General features: G+C 38.9%; 1 protein-coding gene across 4 annotated transcripts in view; it reads left to right on the top strand.

Moving 5' to 3' along the window:
• The window catches only part of NELL2 (neural EGFL like 2), a 407,098-nt gene that overhangs the window by 239,140 nt on the left and 152,955 nt on the right, over positions 1-15,003 (top strand). For all 4 annotated transcript variants that reach the window (XM_082742286.1, XM_082742288.1, XM_082742287.1 and 1 more), the window contains exon 14: positions 14,266-14,391. In XM_082742286.1, coding sequence (XP_082598412.1) covers positions 14,266-14,391 — 126 coding nt within the window. The remainder of the gene's footprint in view (positions 1-14,265; positions 14,392-15,003) is intronic.

Genomic DNA, 15,003 nt, shown 5'->3' with positions numbered 1-15,003 from the left:
ATTTTTTCCTTGAAGCCAGGGTCTCCTCTTATACGAAGGGAGGACTTAAATTTTTAAAATCCAACCTAATAGTGTACTTTTCTGAACTACTTCTTAGTGATAGATTCTCATGCAAAAGAAATTGAAGAAACAATCAGGGATACCCATATACTATCCTTTTGAAACAAAGCACCATAGTTGTGTGACCTTCATGCACTAATCTGGAAAATATTCATGCTTAAATCTGTTGGAGTTCATGATCACTTTTGCATGCTATATAAAGAAGAAATTATGACTCGGTCATCAGTTAATACATCTATGTATTAAATAGGGTTAAGAACTAGTACTTTTGAAAGAGGACTTCTGTTGCCTCCATTCTGACCTCACACTTTCTAGCTGGGTACTTCCCAGGTTTTCTCTTGGCTCAGGCCAAAGACCCTGAGGGCAAAGCCTCTCCTGCTGGGAACCAAAATTACCTTCTCAAGCAATAAGGACCAACCTGAGCCAGCAAGATCCCTGCCTGTGATTGACCCAAGACCATGATGGATCTGATCTTTGCTGCCCACCTGCACATATCTACCCACTTTTGTCCCTCATTTGCCTTGTATAAACCTGGAAGTACTTTGAGTACTTCAGAGACAGTCTTTGAGAGTTAGTTCATTGTCTTCTCTGTGCTGGCCTCACTGAATTGAGTTCTTTTCTCATTTTTTCATTTTGAGTAGCTCTGAACATGCTATTCAAGTCTGAAGAAGATGCTGTGTGATGTCTCAAAAGTTTTTTAGCTTTGGGGATGCGAGCTCTTTTAAAGGGACAGAAGTAGGGACATGGGGATATGTACTACCTTTGCCGGAGACTCCAAGAACATAGAAAAGGGCCAGAGGATGCACACGGGCAGGCTTGTAGGCAGTGATAGCAAGTATGTGTTTATTTATCCTGAACCCATAAAAACACTCAGAAGTATACTCAGAAGTATACACTCAGAAATATAGAGGGAATATTGAAGGGAACCCTCAAATCATCAGCAGGCATGGAAATTTGTATCCATGGCCTGTAACATTATTACATTTCTCGTATGATTTTGAGTTTTGTTTGGCCCCATATTCTCACTGGATTGCTTACCTTTGCATTTCTTTGTAGTACGCAAGAAATATTTGTTGCCTGCCAACGTTAAAAAGTATTTATCATTTTGTCACACCTTTACTCCTCAATTATGTCCATGCTGAAAGAAAATGCAAACATACTTATTTTATATACCCATCTTTTGCAAAAGACTCAGTCTAGTACCTTGATGGATACTCTGCTGATCTGTGGGAGCAGCTACCTGCAATGATGTCTGAAAAATATATCTCAGAAGCGATTTTAAGATTTATCAGACAAATGAATGTAAAATGTTTATGTGGATCAAATCGCTTTCCAGTTTTCACAAGTGGTGGAAGTTCTGATGTTATGGAAAGAACATTGTATACGAAGACTGGGGGTTAATTCTTACTTCTGCAATTTGTTAACTGAGAATTTGTGCAAATCACTTAATATCTCTGAGCCTCATTTTCTTCATCTCTTAAACGGGCATTTGTGTTAGGAGGTTGGGAAAGCAGAGGTCAAATAAAATTAAATAAGATGAAGTATGTGAAAAATGCCTTCCAGAAAAATAAGTCCTTGGTAGAAGTTTGTAATTAAACCTGTACTTATTACTATCAGTGTGTCAGTCAATTCATGCAACATGAATTTATTTTTGGAACTAAGATGTTCACTCTAAGCTTATTGAAGACTTGAGGCAAAAATACTCTGAGAGTCCATATGATGATATTATCTTATAGCTTAAGCCAATTATAATGAGGTCTTTAACTACTTCAGTAGCTAAGTTACCATGGATTATTTCCAGAACCAAATGACTTTATGCCAAATTCCTTTCTGGTCTGAATAACAATCTAACCAGTTCTTAGATATAGATATGCATAATTCATCCTCATTTTGCAAATTATATGATAAAACTTTAACAGTGAAAATTTATGTTATTTTTCTGTAGATGAATAGTAGGATAAAATACCCGGTAATTATTTGAATGTACTTGTTTATTAATACTAGGAAGAAAATGTCTACTTAGAATTAAGCGATTCATTGTAGATCATTTGTAGGTATCTCATATGAAGAAGTGGTTTATTAGTATTTTTTCATTAAATGAACAACTTTTTATTAAAAAAGGATCTTTTCCCCTGGAAAAGAATCCATTTGAAGTGATATGTGGGATGTCACATGATTCACAATTTTCAAAAATTTAATTGATGAAATTTCTGCAACTCACATTAAGGTCAGGTATAACTTAGAGACTATATTATAAATACCAGCTTTATCTTGCCTCCCCCAAAAATCCAAGCTATGTTAGTTTAATCTGTTAAAAGTTTGGAAGTCAATTAACAAATGCTTGCTTGATATGAAACTACTAATAGCATTCCCTTTGCAATTTCTTCCTTACTTCATGTATTCATTTTGCTTCCAAGAAGAATCAACTCCAGTATAAAATAAGATGATCACATTGCATCAAAGATATCTGAAGAAAGGCTTGCAGATAGGAGACGGAAGTTTCAGCATAGTTAATGTCAGGGAAGAGTCTAGCTAGAAAAGTGTAAGAATTGTACAAATGAAGCAAATCTAACTTTGATTCAGTGGCCCTAAGATTCTGCTTGGGATCCTTTGTAAAGATGTGGTGCCACGAAGAAAAATGAAATGACACAATCAAAGCAATAGACATAGAAGTGAATGTAGTTTCATTATCAATATCATGAATGGACATAGGAGTAAGTTTTTAGGAGGTAACACTAGCTATGGATTGCAGGAAGCATTTAGGCATAAATTAAATGAACCTGACAGATAAATGGGATATTTGAGATATGTTATGGAGAAGGACTTGGCTTGTTTGGGCAAATGTTCCAGAGCAAGAAGAGTCTTACGTGTTTGGACATTATGGTTCTAAATTACATCTCTTACTCATTGGTATAATATAAATATAGATCTCTGGGATTTTAATAATACATTAGAATATCTTCATTTTTACATTTTTATTCCATTTTAACTTTCCCCCAAGTAATTTTTCTTTTGTGCAAAGAATGTGCTCCGAAACAGGCTTTTACAATTTGTTCATATCCTTAAATAAGAATGTGATAGTGAAGAAATGGAATTGAATTTGTAGACCATATATGTTTGTTGGTATGGAGTTATCGTAAGATCATACTTCTTAATCATCATTAAACATTGATTAAAATTGTCGAATTTAACAGTTTAGTTTAGTCAGTGGTTTTTGTATAAACAAGCAATTGAAAGTTGGAGTGCTTCCATATCTTTCATGAAAGCACTGATGTAATGTTCAGATTAATAACTCTGAATAGGCATCAATTTGGATACTGTAATGACTGAAACTCTTGTTTTTGGCAAAATAAATATATATTTGTTAAATTAGTTTTTAATATTTAAAAATACTAATCTGCCTTTTTGGAACGAGTGCTGTTCAACTTGATGAATTTTCAAATCCAACATGACAAGGCAATCTTTCAAATGAGCCTGTCTGTTCCTTTATTTCAAGCAAATTGGATTCAGCCAAAATAGCTACTAACTTGCCATGAATAAGCCCAGACAAAAAGTGCAGAAGTAGAAACAGATGGAATTCCCATGGCCAAAGAGGTTAGGGACACACTGGGGAGGAGTTGGGACTTCATTTGGGCCTTGAAGAGTGAATCCAATTTAGATTGGCAGAAGAGTAAGGAAAGAGAAAGAGCAAGATGTATTTTGGAGTTTCTTACTGCAACAGGAGGTTTATAGCCAGAGGTGTTAGATCAGACTGCTGAAATAGGTCCCAGATTGTGGAGGAACCATGGGTTATGTGAAGTGATTCTATTCAAGATTTGCAAGCTACGAAGTTACCGCAAACATTCTGGAAACTTCCCAACTTCATATAGGCTCCTCGGCTGTGAAAATAGGGTAACTCTATAAGTGCTCCCTAAGTCATAGGGTTGTGAGAATTAACATATATTATGTATGAAGATGCACCACCAGAGCCAAAGTGTTATAAAAATGTCAAGTGGTAGGGGAACCTGGGTGGCTCAGTGGGTTGAAGACTCTGCCTTTGGCTCAGGTCATGATCCCAGGGCCCTAGGTTCAAGCCCCATATCGGGCTCTCTGCTCAGCAGGGATCCTGCTTCCCCCTCTCTCTCTGCCTGCCTCTCTGCCTACTTGTGATCTCTGTCTGTCAAATAAATAAATAAGTAAATAAATCTTTAAAAAAAGAAATGTCAAGTGGTAGACCTGTGTGAGCATGGCTGCAGACCCTGCTGTGTGCTCTGCTCTGCTTGAGTAATCTTACTATGCATCCCAGCTTAGTTTCCTCTCATTTCCTACAATGACTATAGTAAACCTTCACCATTCCATGCAAATTTTTTCTTCCACCCATTCTCTTTTTCTCAGCAGGTAACTTCTTGACCAGCAAAGCAGAGAACAGGAGCTGACTTCCTCCCCCTTCTGCTCCCCTTACATAAACCCACATGCTTCATGCCTATTCTTTCTTCCTTCTCTCCAGTCTCCATGGAATAGATACCCTTTCTCTTGGGACTGATGGGTCCATCTGAAAACTGAATCTTCCTGGCTTCAGAGGAAGCTTATTCCATCTCTTATCCCCTCAAACTCTGTTTTCAACTTATTTCCATTTGCTCCTTCCCATCAGCATTGAAATATGCTCACATATCTCCCTTAATCACACATCCCTTCCAGATTTTGGTTTATTAACCTTCTTCCCCTTTATATCCAAATTTCTGAAAGGTGTGATTGATTTTCACTGCCTCCATTTCTTCATGTCAGAGGCTCTCCTCCATCTACAGCAGTCTAGAGTTTTTGTCCCAGGTCCCCTCCAAACTACTTTTACCAAGGTCACTAATAACTTCTAGAATGTTAAATCAGACCTTGTTCAGCCCACATTTTGCTTGACCTCTAGGCAGCAATTAATTCTATTGATCAATCCCTCCTTCAAATACTTCTTTACCTTGTCTTCACGACACTGCATTGTATCGATCAGGGATCAGAGCTGCAAACAACAGAACCCACTCTGGCAGTTAAAGCAGAAAAGGAATACATTGAAGAATGTTAGGTGGCTCACAATAAATGTGTGAGGACAGGTTTAAATGATGTTCAGCCAGGACCACACAAGTCACACGTGGGTACAGATCCCACGACCTCTCGGTATCAACACTACAACTCACACAAATGTTGCCTGCTGTTCACCGATGACTCCAGAACCTGTGCCACTGTTACTGTCCTAAGCACTGAACACCCTCTCCAACCAGCTTGCTAGATTTCACAACCTTGCTTCGTTCACCATGAGCTCTCTTCTGAATTGAAGTTTTACATAAGTGCCCACAATGGATGGTCCTAGGTTACAAGTCTGGCTACCAAGTATGCGGAAATCTGAGTTGTGACTTCCGTCTTGGGGAGATGAGGATTAGCTCAAATACAGAAGGAGTGTTGAAAAGTGATTGCGGACCACTGTCTCAACCTTCATCTCCCTCCAAACCTCTTCTAGCTTTGCCACTACCTCTCTGAGCAATCTTTCCAGTCTCCTTGCTTTACTTGTCCCTTAAATGTTGAAGTTCCCCATGCCTCCATCTTATTTTTTTCCTCCTCATTTTGCACCCTCTCCCTCGGTGATGTTGTCTGATACCATGGCTTTAATTACCTTCTCTGTGCTTGAAGCCTCGAGATTTTTTTTTTTTTTTTGAGAGAGAGATTTATTGAGAGAGATCACAAGCAGGCAGAGAGGCAGGCAGAGAGAGAGGAGGAAGCAGGCTCCCTGCTGAGTAGAGAGCCAATGCGGGGCTTGATCCAGGACTCCGAGTTCATGACCAGAGTCATAGGCAGTGGCTTAACCCGCTGAGCCACCCGGGCGCCCCGAAGCTCCGAGATCTTGACCTTGACTTCCAGTCTTGTCTTCTCTCCTGATATCTTTCTCTCTATATGTATATGTCTAGTGTGTGTGTATGTACATTTGTACATGTATGTGCGTTTGTACATCACCACACTTTCTCCATGTGCAACTAGAATATAATATACTGTCTCAGACACAAGAACCCAAACTACAAGTGAGCTTACTCCTAGCTTCCAATTAGCTCTTCTCAAATCCATCCCCTACCTTGCAGTTAAAAAGATCTTGTTTAGCAACTTAATGTCATTTCATTCACTTGTACCCTTTAGAGGAGAAACATCCCCTTCACCATACCCCCCAAACACACACACGTACATGTGCCTATATGGGCAGATGGTGTCTCTGGAAGGTTGCACAGGAAACTAGTAAAAGTGTTTAGGAGGTTAGGAGTGGAACAGTTGAGTTGCCGTGATTGGACTTACTTTAAAATTTTATACTCTCTGGGACGCCTGGGTGGCTCAGTTGGTTAAGCAGCTGCCTTCGGCTCAGGTCATGATCCCAGCGTCCTGGGATCAAGTCCCGCTTCGGGCTCCTTGCTCAGCAGGGAGCCTGCTTCTCCCTCTGCCTCTGCCTGCCATTCTGTCTGCCTGTGCTCACTCTCCACCCCCCCTCTCTGATAAATAAATAAAATCTTTAAAAAAAAAATTTACACTCTCTTGTATCTTTTAAAGTTTATACTCTTTGCACATATGATATCTTAAAAAATTGATTTAAAAAACTTCAGTAGATCCCCATTGATCATCAGATAAGGTCAAATCCTTCTGTTTGTCTTACAAGATCTACATACAAAATAGCTCCTGCTTACTTCATTAGCCACATTTAATGTTTTGCTATTCTTTGAAAATACAAGATTTTCTCACTTTCCAGCATAGTTCTCTTGTTGAAATGCTCTCATTTTTCCCATCTCACTTGGCTAACTCAACTTCTCCTTTAGTCCTCTGCTTAGATGTCATATCCTCTTGAAAGTCTTGCCTTGCCTGTAAGATTTGGAGTGCTCACATTTTGTTCCAGGTACATTATCCTTCTCAAATTCCCACAGCATTTTTAAAACTTACTTGTCTTTGAGAAGGACCATTGCTCTGCAAAGACAGAAACCACATCCGTTTTCTTCAAGGCCATGCCATTGGTGTTGCCGTTAATACCTTGGGAAATAGTTAGAATTCAGTAAATATTACTTATGTGGATAAACTACTCATGCTTTTGTTTCCTCAGCCCTTTAGTGTTCCAGGTGATCTCATCTTTTCCCACAGGTATAAGTTCATGATCCACTCTCAGCCCTGTCTCAAATTTTCCTACTGCATGTCTCCATGTATATCTGTTTTAAATGCAGGAATCCTAAAGCTAGGAATAATGTATCCTATTAAAAGTAGCAAGAACAATGATATAATGCTAAAGTTTTTACTCTTGAGGAATGTACTATACAATTTACAATGAATGAATTTAAAAAGGTAAATGAAGAAAATGTATGGTTTTTATTTTAAGGTATCAAAAAATTATGTTTTTCAGTAGTGCGTGATACAGTTTTTAATACATAAAAATTAATATTTGGTAAACAAACTTGTTAATGCCACTGACTTCAAAATAGGATTGCTTGCAATTCCTTTTAATGTTAGCCTATTTGTAAATGACATTTTAATTTATTCTTTACTGATTTTTACTGAGCAGCCTACTTATACTTGCAAATTTTTTTTTATTTTCAAAAATACTCTTATCTTCCCAAATGTTATTCTCAAATCTCTTTCCAGAATTATATTTCTCAGAACTTAGGCTTTTTCCTGGTTTATGAATTAAGTCATTGATCTCTTTGCCAACTTTGCCAAGCCAGTTTTTCACAGCTGGTGGGCCAAGACTTAGCAATTCTAACCCATACCGATGCGTGTTCATCTTCAGTATGTAGAGTCCTTGCTGTTGACTGCATGACTTCAGGATTTTATTGGCTGAGCAATAAAGCATTAGTGTTCATTAACATGCTAATATAATCCTTTTACAGGATTATAATTGAGATAAAATGCCGAAGCCTTAGAAATATACTATTTTTTTTTAAAAAATGGCATCAGTGACATACAAAGCATAAGCGGGGGGGATAGCCAGTTTGTGTGGCTGGAGCCCGCAGGAGAGGGGGACATCATACCAGAGTGCCCACTGCCTCCAAGGATCGTCTCTGAGGAGATGGCTCTATAGGTCAAAAGCAACATTAATGTAGGATTTGGGGTCTGGAAACAGTGGTGTCATTCTGATATCCACTCATTAACTGTATAAACTTGTGCTGAAGGGATCTTCCAAAAACCCAGATCTGATCCAAGGAACCCTTTCCTAAAACCTTTCCCATTTCATATAGAATTAAGTTCAGATTTTTTAATGTGGCTCATGAAAGCTTCACAGTCTGATTCCTGCCACCTTCTTAATTTGTCTTTGGCATTTCTGTGCCTCCCATGTCTTTAATTGTAAACGACTGCAGTTAGGTTAGATGATTTTTGTAGTTCCTTTCAGGTCCAGAAATCTGTGATTCTGAATAATTACAAAGTCAGCCACAGCTTTCAGAAAGGATAAAAGGGAATTTATAAATTTATAAGTTCCTGTTTCTAAAATAGATCAGCTTGAATTATCTTGGGGCAAGAGAGATTGTTCAAGTATAAGAAACACAGTTTACTTATTATGCTTTTTAAGTTTGTTGGAGTATGACCGTGTATCCTATAAAATCCTGGAGAATCAGATTCTCCCCTGCAACCGTACAAATTGTGGTCTCTGTTAGAATTGTAAAGTATGAGGGCTGGTAATGACATGGAAACCTCCAACCTTTGTTTTCATAGATGATGAAATTAATGTCCAGAGAGATGAAAGTCCTTTCAGGATTATCATAGGACCAAAGACTAGAATCCCGCCTTCTTTATTCCCACTGCAGTGTTCTTACCCCTGCAAGACTATTTTACCACAGAGGTTTATGTTCACTGTTTTTACAAAAACCTCATGTTGATGTAAATGCCTGGGCAAGGTACTAGGAAGACAAAGGATTCGCTCTGCCAAGTGGAGCTCCAGGTCAGGCCAGTGTGAATTAGGATACTTAGCCTTTCTCCTTCTCGATGAAAAGCCATGGAAGGATTCATGGATTCATCCAGCAAATTTTTAGGGAAAGCCAGCCATTCTCCTGGAACAAGGTCCCTACCCTCCTGAATCTTATATTCCATTAGAAAGAGACAGCAGACATACCAACAAACAACTTAATGGGATATTTTCAGACACTGATAAGTAATGTGGAGAAACTGGGGCTAGGGAGGTTAGTTTAATTTAATGAACTTCTCCTCACCTAATTTAATGAACACCTCCTCACCGGATTGCACCTCTCTCATCAGCTCCACAATTGCTCCATTCTACCAACTCTCATGAGATTTATTTTTCTAAGCCACTTCCCCTCCTCACCTCCTTCCAAATGCTTTCCTGTTTCCATGTCGCAGCAAGGAAGATACCTTTCTAGTGTTTGTTGGAGATTTAAGTGCATTCCCATTGTGTCTCCTCTCCCATAGCTGTATTTCTGTTTTATTTCCTGCATGAACTCCAGCCAAATAGAATATTCATTGTTCCTCAGTGTTTCATGTCTTTGCTGCCTACACTGCCTACACTAGACTCCAATGTCTGCAGTCCTCTCTCATCTTTGAGCATCTCTGTTTGACAGGAAACTGTTTTGTGGCAGCCCCCTCCTTCTCTGTGCAAGTCTGTCCCTTTAAATCTATTTCTTTAAAATCTGCCTCATGCCCTGCCACACCACCCAGCAAACTGTCCTTTGTTGTCCCTGCTCTTAGTCACCAGCTTTCCTCTGAATATCGGTCCTGGTAGTGAGTACATTCTTCCCTTCCCTTCTTTTCTCTTCCCTTTTCTTCTCTTCTTTTCTTTTCCATCCTGATCTTTTCTGGCACTTGGTATATAGGACCTTATGTTGTTATTCCTGTTGTATCCTGGCTTCTTAATTTCATTATCAGCTCCTAAAGTTGGGAGAGGGAAGACTTATGAAATTATTTATATCACCAAGTATAAATTCCCAAATTTGTTCTGCATTGATAAGCTCTGAACAGAAAACGCACTGTGTCAAAGAAGGTGGTTGCTCCCAATTTAATGCACTATGTTTCCCTTATTATATAGTGTGTATCACTTTCTAGCATTATTGTCTAAGTGTTGTTTCTTCAGCTGGAATTTATCTTTGTTGCCTAATGCAGCACTCAGACTTGTTGTGTTGGCATTATATGCTTGTTGAATTATGAGTGAGCATTTTAAAAACATGACTAGATATTTCAGAGCCTATAATTTCCTCATTACATGGTGAAAGTTTTAAGGAGGGAGATGGAAGAAGAATAGTAACATAATGGTCCTGAAAACAGTACCTGACCATGCAATCCTCTGTTTTCAAGGAACCATGAGCCTCTCTTGGAGAAACTATTCCCTAGAGTGCAGGCTTAACACATAGAAGGCTCTTGTGTGTCTGGTAATGATAGCATTTAGAAGGATTGGAAGTCCTTTGAAGGCCAGACCTATGCTTTAACTGTGTTTGTACTGAATTTTGGATGGATTGTTAAAAGCCACGTGGCTGAGCAGTGTGTCCTGCACATGAATCTCTACAGCATGTCCAAGCTGTGCTTGAATGCTTCCTCTTGGCAGAAGCTACCTTCTGCAGCAGCTCTTTCCAACTTTGTGCAATTCTCTCTGCCTGGTAGAAAGTTCTATGGCAGCAAATGCCATCCCTGGTACTCTCCACCTAGGACTGTGGTTCTTCGGCTCAGGGTCTTCAGTACGACTGAAACCCCAGTAAAGGAACTTGGGCATTGAAGATTCAGTCAACATGTCGAGAATTGAACTGAGTTGTGAGAATTTGACATTAAGTTTTTGAATTGGGATTTCAAACAAAAATACACCCTGGACTAAGTTTGAACATGATTTTCTGCCAGATCATTTCTCAGTCGTGCCATTTGGGGCCTGTGATTATCCGCACGTACAAGTAGAAATGACATTTATGTAGCTTTGCGGTTTTAAAGGAGGCTCTCTGGGGACTTCCTTTTCTGAAAATGGGGCATGAGAAATTTAAAAAGGCAACTGACAACCGGGTATAGAGTGTTGTACTTTTATTTTTTGTATTTTTACTCCTCCCCCTGCCCCATACTGTTTCTGATACTTCATATCTCTGGGTCATGAATCCAGTTATTTCTTTGTGATCCAAACCATTCAAGTTCTTAAAGGCTTCACACTAAATAGATTTCCTTGTTTTGCTTTATGACCCTACATTGCGTTTTCTCCGACCTTTTGCTAGCTTCAAGGGTAAAATCTACAAAAGAAAATGGGACTGGTCAGTGTCTCCCAACAGTGTGAGATGTAGCCCCACCACACGACTCTTAGAGACAGTATTTAGGCTCATGTACCCTTTCATAAGATAGCCCTATTTATCTTATAAACCAAACTATCTGATAACTTTGGCTATAAATAGGGTCCATTAACAGAAATCACCCTCTCTCTTCTCATAGGACTTTAGTACTCTCAGAGTTCTCATTCCTTATGCTTCATGTGCTTATGAGTTGGGTTTGCCAGGTTTGGTGGCCACTCTATAGAGGTGGGCTTCTGCCTCTAGCATACTGTTTGGAAAGAGGGACAGTGTCTTCTGTAGTACTTGCACCAGTTGGGACTCAGTCCTGCCCAAGGCACTGAAGTTATTACATCCTTGATTCTACCAGGACCATAGTCTCCCACTAGGAACTAGTCTTGTTTTGAGGAGAGGCCACACACAGTGTACTCAGTAACTCTCCCCTCTGATAACCAAGGTGTCTCCACTGAGTTGAGTTCATTATTCTTGGCTCTTTCTTCCCCAAAGGTAAATTCTTCATACCACTGCACGTGTGAACTCCTTCATGGCCATCCCTCCAGTCACAAGCTTAAAGCCCAGGGGACTCCTGCAGTGGCTTTCAGTAACTTTCACTTCTCTGCAGCACTCTCTCAGAAGATCAGGGTTAAAGACCATTGATCCCGCTGAGCACATTAATTATCCTATATGATTCCTATTATTATCTTAAGACCCTGGAAGCAAATGAGTTTTCATCATATTCCCCCAGGGTGCCTCTAGTTTGATTTTTAGGCTGTAATTGAATGTGATACTTTCCTTGCAGACCAGTGCAAACATTTCGAAGTAGCATGATATCATGAGAAGTATATTACACTGGAAGTCAGATAATCTGAAATCTATTCTTAGCTCTTCCTCAAACCAGCCTTGAAGCATTTATTCATTCATTCTGCAGCATTTATTGACCCCATAATATCCTAGACACACTATAAATGAATTACAAACTTAGGGATTCTTAACGCTGCTTATGCATTAGGCCAGGGGTCCTCGCACTGTGGCCTGCAGGCCAAATCTGATTCAAGTTCTGTTTTTGTAAATAAAATTTTATTGAAATAACGCCAGACTCATTTATTTACATTTGCCTACAGTTGCTTTCATGCTAGAACATCAGAGCTAAAGTTGCAACAGAGTTCCTGTAAGCCCCAAAGCCTAAAATATTTACTATCTAGTTCTTTATTGAACTATTTTGCTGATCCCTGCATTAGACTCATCATGGAGAAGATTTTAAAAAGAAATTGTTAAAAAAAAAAAAATTGTTGCCTGTGTTCCACTACAGATAGTTAAATCAGATTTGGAATGGGGGTTTGGGAGTTGGAGCAAGACCCAATGTTGTTAAAAAGCATCCCAGATGAATATGCTGTGCAGCTAGAGTTAAGAGACACGAACAGATCATCTCTACCGTGCAGGAGTATATAAGGCTTCTTGGAGAGAAGAAGCCTGCAAAAATTAATAAAGGTACAGTGGGTGAATCTGCGATGGAAACCCCAAGTTCCAAGAGAGTGCTGCATAGAGAGCATTTTACTTCATTGGGGATGTTCTCACAGAAAGATATTTAAACAGATTCTTGAAGGATAATCCAGTGGTGGGCAAGATCCAATAAGGCTGGTGATAGCGAAAGAGGGAATAGAGAGGACATTGTGTACAGAGGCAGGCAGATATGAGAGAGCATGGTCCGTCTGAGAACTGCTCAGAAGCTTCGTGTGGCCAGAACTCAGGGAGGAAGGGGTGCAGTCATAGGCTGTAAAGCCAAAAAAGTCAGGGCCAAGCCCTGGAAGAGTTTTGTATGCTAAGAGGTTTGTAATTTACTGTGTTACCTTTCATTTAGAAGTTAAATAGAAAATCCAGTCTCGTTTGCCCTCCATTTATTTTCATCTGTAGAATGAGTAGTTAGCTTACATGATTGCCAAGGTCCCTTCAGCTCTAAACTATAATTTTCTGATATTCTATCAATTAATTCTTGTGATACTCTCAGGACTGAGAACGTAGTTGAGGTTATCGGAAGAGCATGACTTCTGTAGTGGTGGATCACCTGACTGTCTCCTAAAATGGATCCATTTCTCTTAATAGTACAAACGAGAGCATTACTACTTTGTGGATTCGCCACAAGGATTTGAGAATGCAAACTTCTGGAGGAGAAATACCATGCTTCGCCAGTGCATTAAGGCCCTTCATAAAGAGTATTTCACAGTGACAAAATATTTGTAAAATAGTTCATGTTCCATGCACAGAGGTGCTATATAATGGAGACACAGTCTATTGTAAAACTTCTTCTTCCCAGTTAGTTCTAGTACCTGTTATAGCTTACCACGGTTTACACTCAAAACTTGGTGTGTATGGATAGCCATGGAAGTTCAATATGCCAACTTATTACTATTTTACAGTTTCTCATTTATGTCAGGCCTCTATGTTATAATTTCGTCTCTGTTCAGACACATCCTGGTTCAGACAGTAGTATCTCTAAGAAACTACATGTTATTGGTTTCATGTCTTTAACTGAAGTTATTCAAGTTGTGGCATATGTGAATATTTTATTTATCTCTTAGGGTCTCCTCAAGTATATAGCAGAATAGCCAGTGAATCAAGAAACAATATATGATAGACTCAGAGTTTGAAGATTTTAAGACTCTAAGGTAGCCAGATTGGTAACACCCTGATCCATTTTATCAAACACAGATAGATGAATGCACTGAAAATTTCTAAATATATTTAGAATGTTGCAAGTTGAAATATACAGACATCTTTGAAATTCCAGCAAGAGCTGTTGGGGAAAAAAAAATTATGGTTTCTGTCATTTGAACATCAAACATTCCTATTAAAGGAGAGTTTCTGAATACTTTAAAAAAATGCTTTTCAATTGGAAACTATTGCCCTCTCTCTACCAAAGAAAACTATAGAGAAACTCTAGAATATTGACCACTTTTGACCTCTTTGTCCTCCTCTGTCTTCACAGACATTGATGAGTGTGCTGAAGGGCGCCATTACTGCCGTGAGAATACGATGTGCGTTAACACCCCGGGTTCTTTCATGTGCATCTGCAAAACTGGATACATCAGAATTGATGATTATTCATGTACAGGTAAACAGTGACTGTTTATGAAATAAAATATTCCTATGCCTTAAATTTACTTTTAGAAGTTCTTTTAACTCTAATTTTTTGGGCAAGTATGCCATAAGTACTCCCTTAGAATAAAACAAGTCACAAGGAAAAGCCTATCTCTTTGATTTGATAGTTAATTCTGAATTTGTTCTAAGGAAGGGAATACCTGCTTGCTCTGAGTAAGTTTTAGACTCCCTGTTAAGAGACTAAAGAAAAACTAGAGAACCAAATTCATATTATGCTAACTGTATACTCAAATAGTATTTATACTCAAAACTTATGTGAATTCTAGGCAAATGGAAGAAACAACCCTTAAATAATATTTTCTTTATATGGCAGGAGATTTTTGCATAGAGGAAGAATAACATAAATAATGTGATGTTTTCAGAAATAGATTCTTGGAGTCCTAGGAAGTGGGAATATTAAAGAGAATCGAACTCCTCCATGCCTCTGGGCAATGCAGCTGAGTACATCAAAGAAGTTTTGGTTATGTTTGTTTTATGAACTATCATTCTCCTCAGTACCATCCAGAGTCCAGATATCTTGAGCATCAGGAATGTCTAAAGTTGGTCCTGGGATAAGACAACCTAT

This window comes from Mustela nivalis, assembly GCF_964662115.1.
Source record: "Mustela nivalis genome assembly, chromosome: 7".
Lineage (NCBI taxonomy): Eukaryota > Metazoa > Chordata > Mammalia > Carnivora > Mustelidae > Mustela > Mustela nivalis.
The sequence above is the reverse complement of the archived record's forward strand: the minus strand, read 5'-3'. Positions and strand labels throughout refer to the sequence as shown.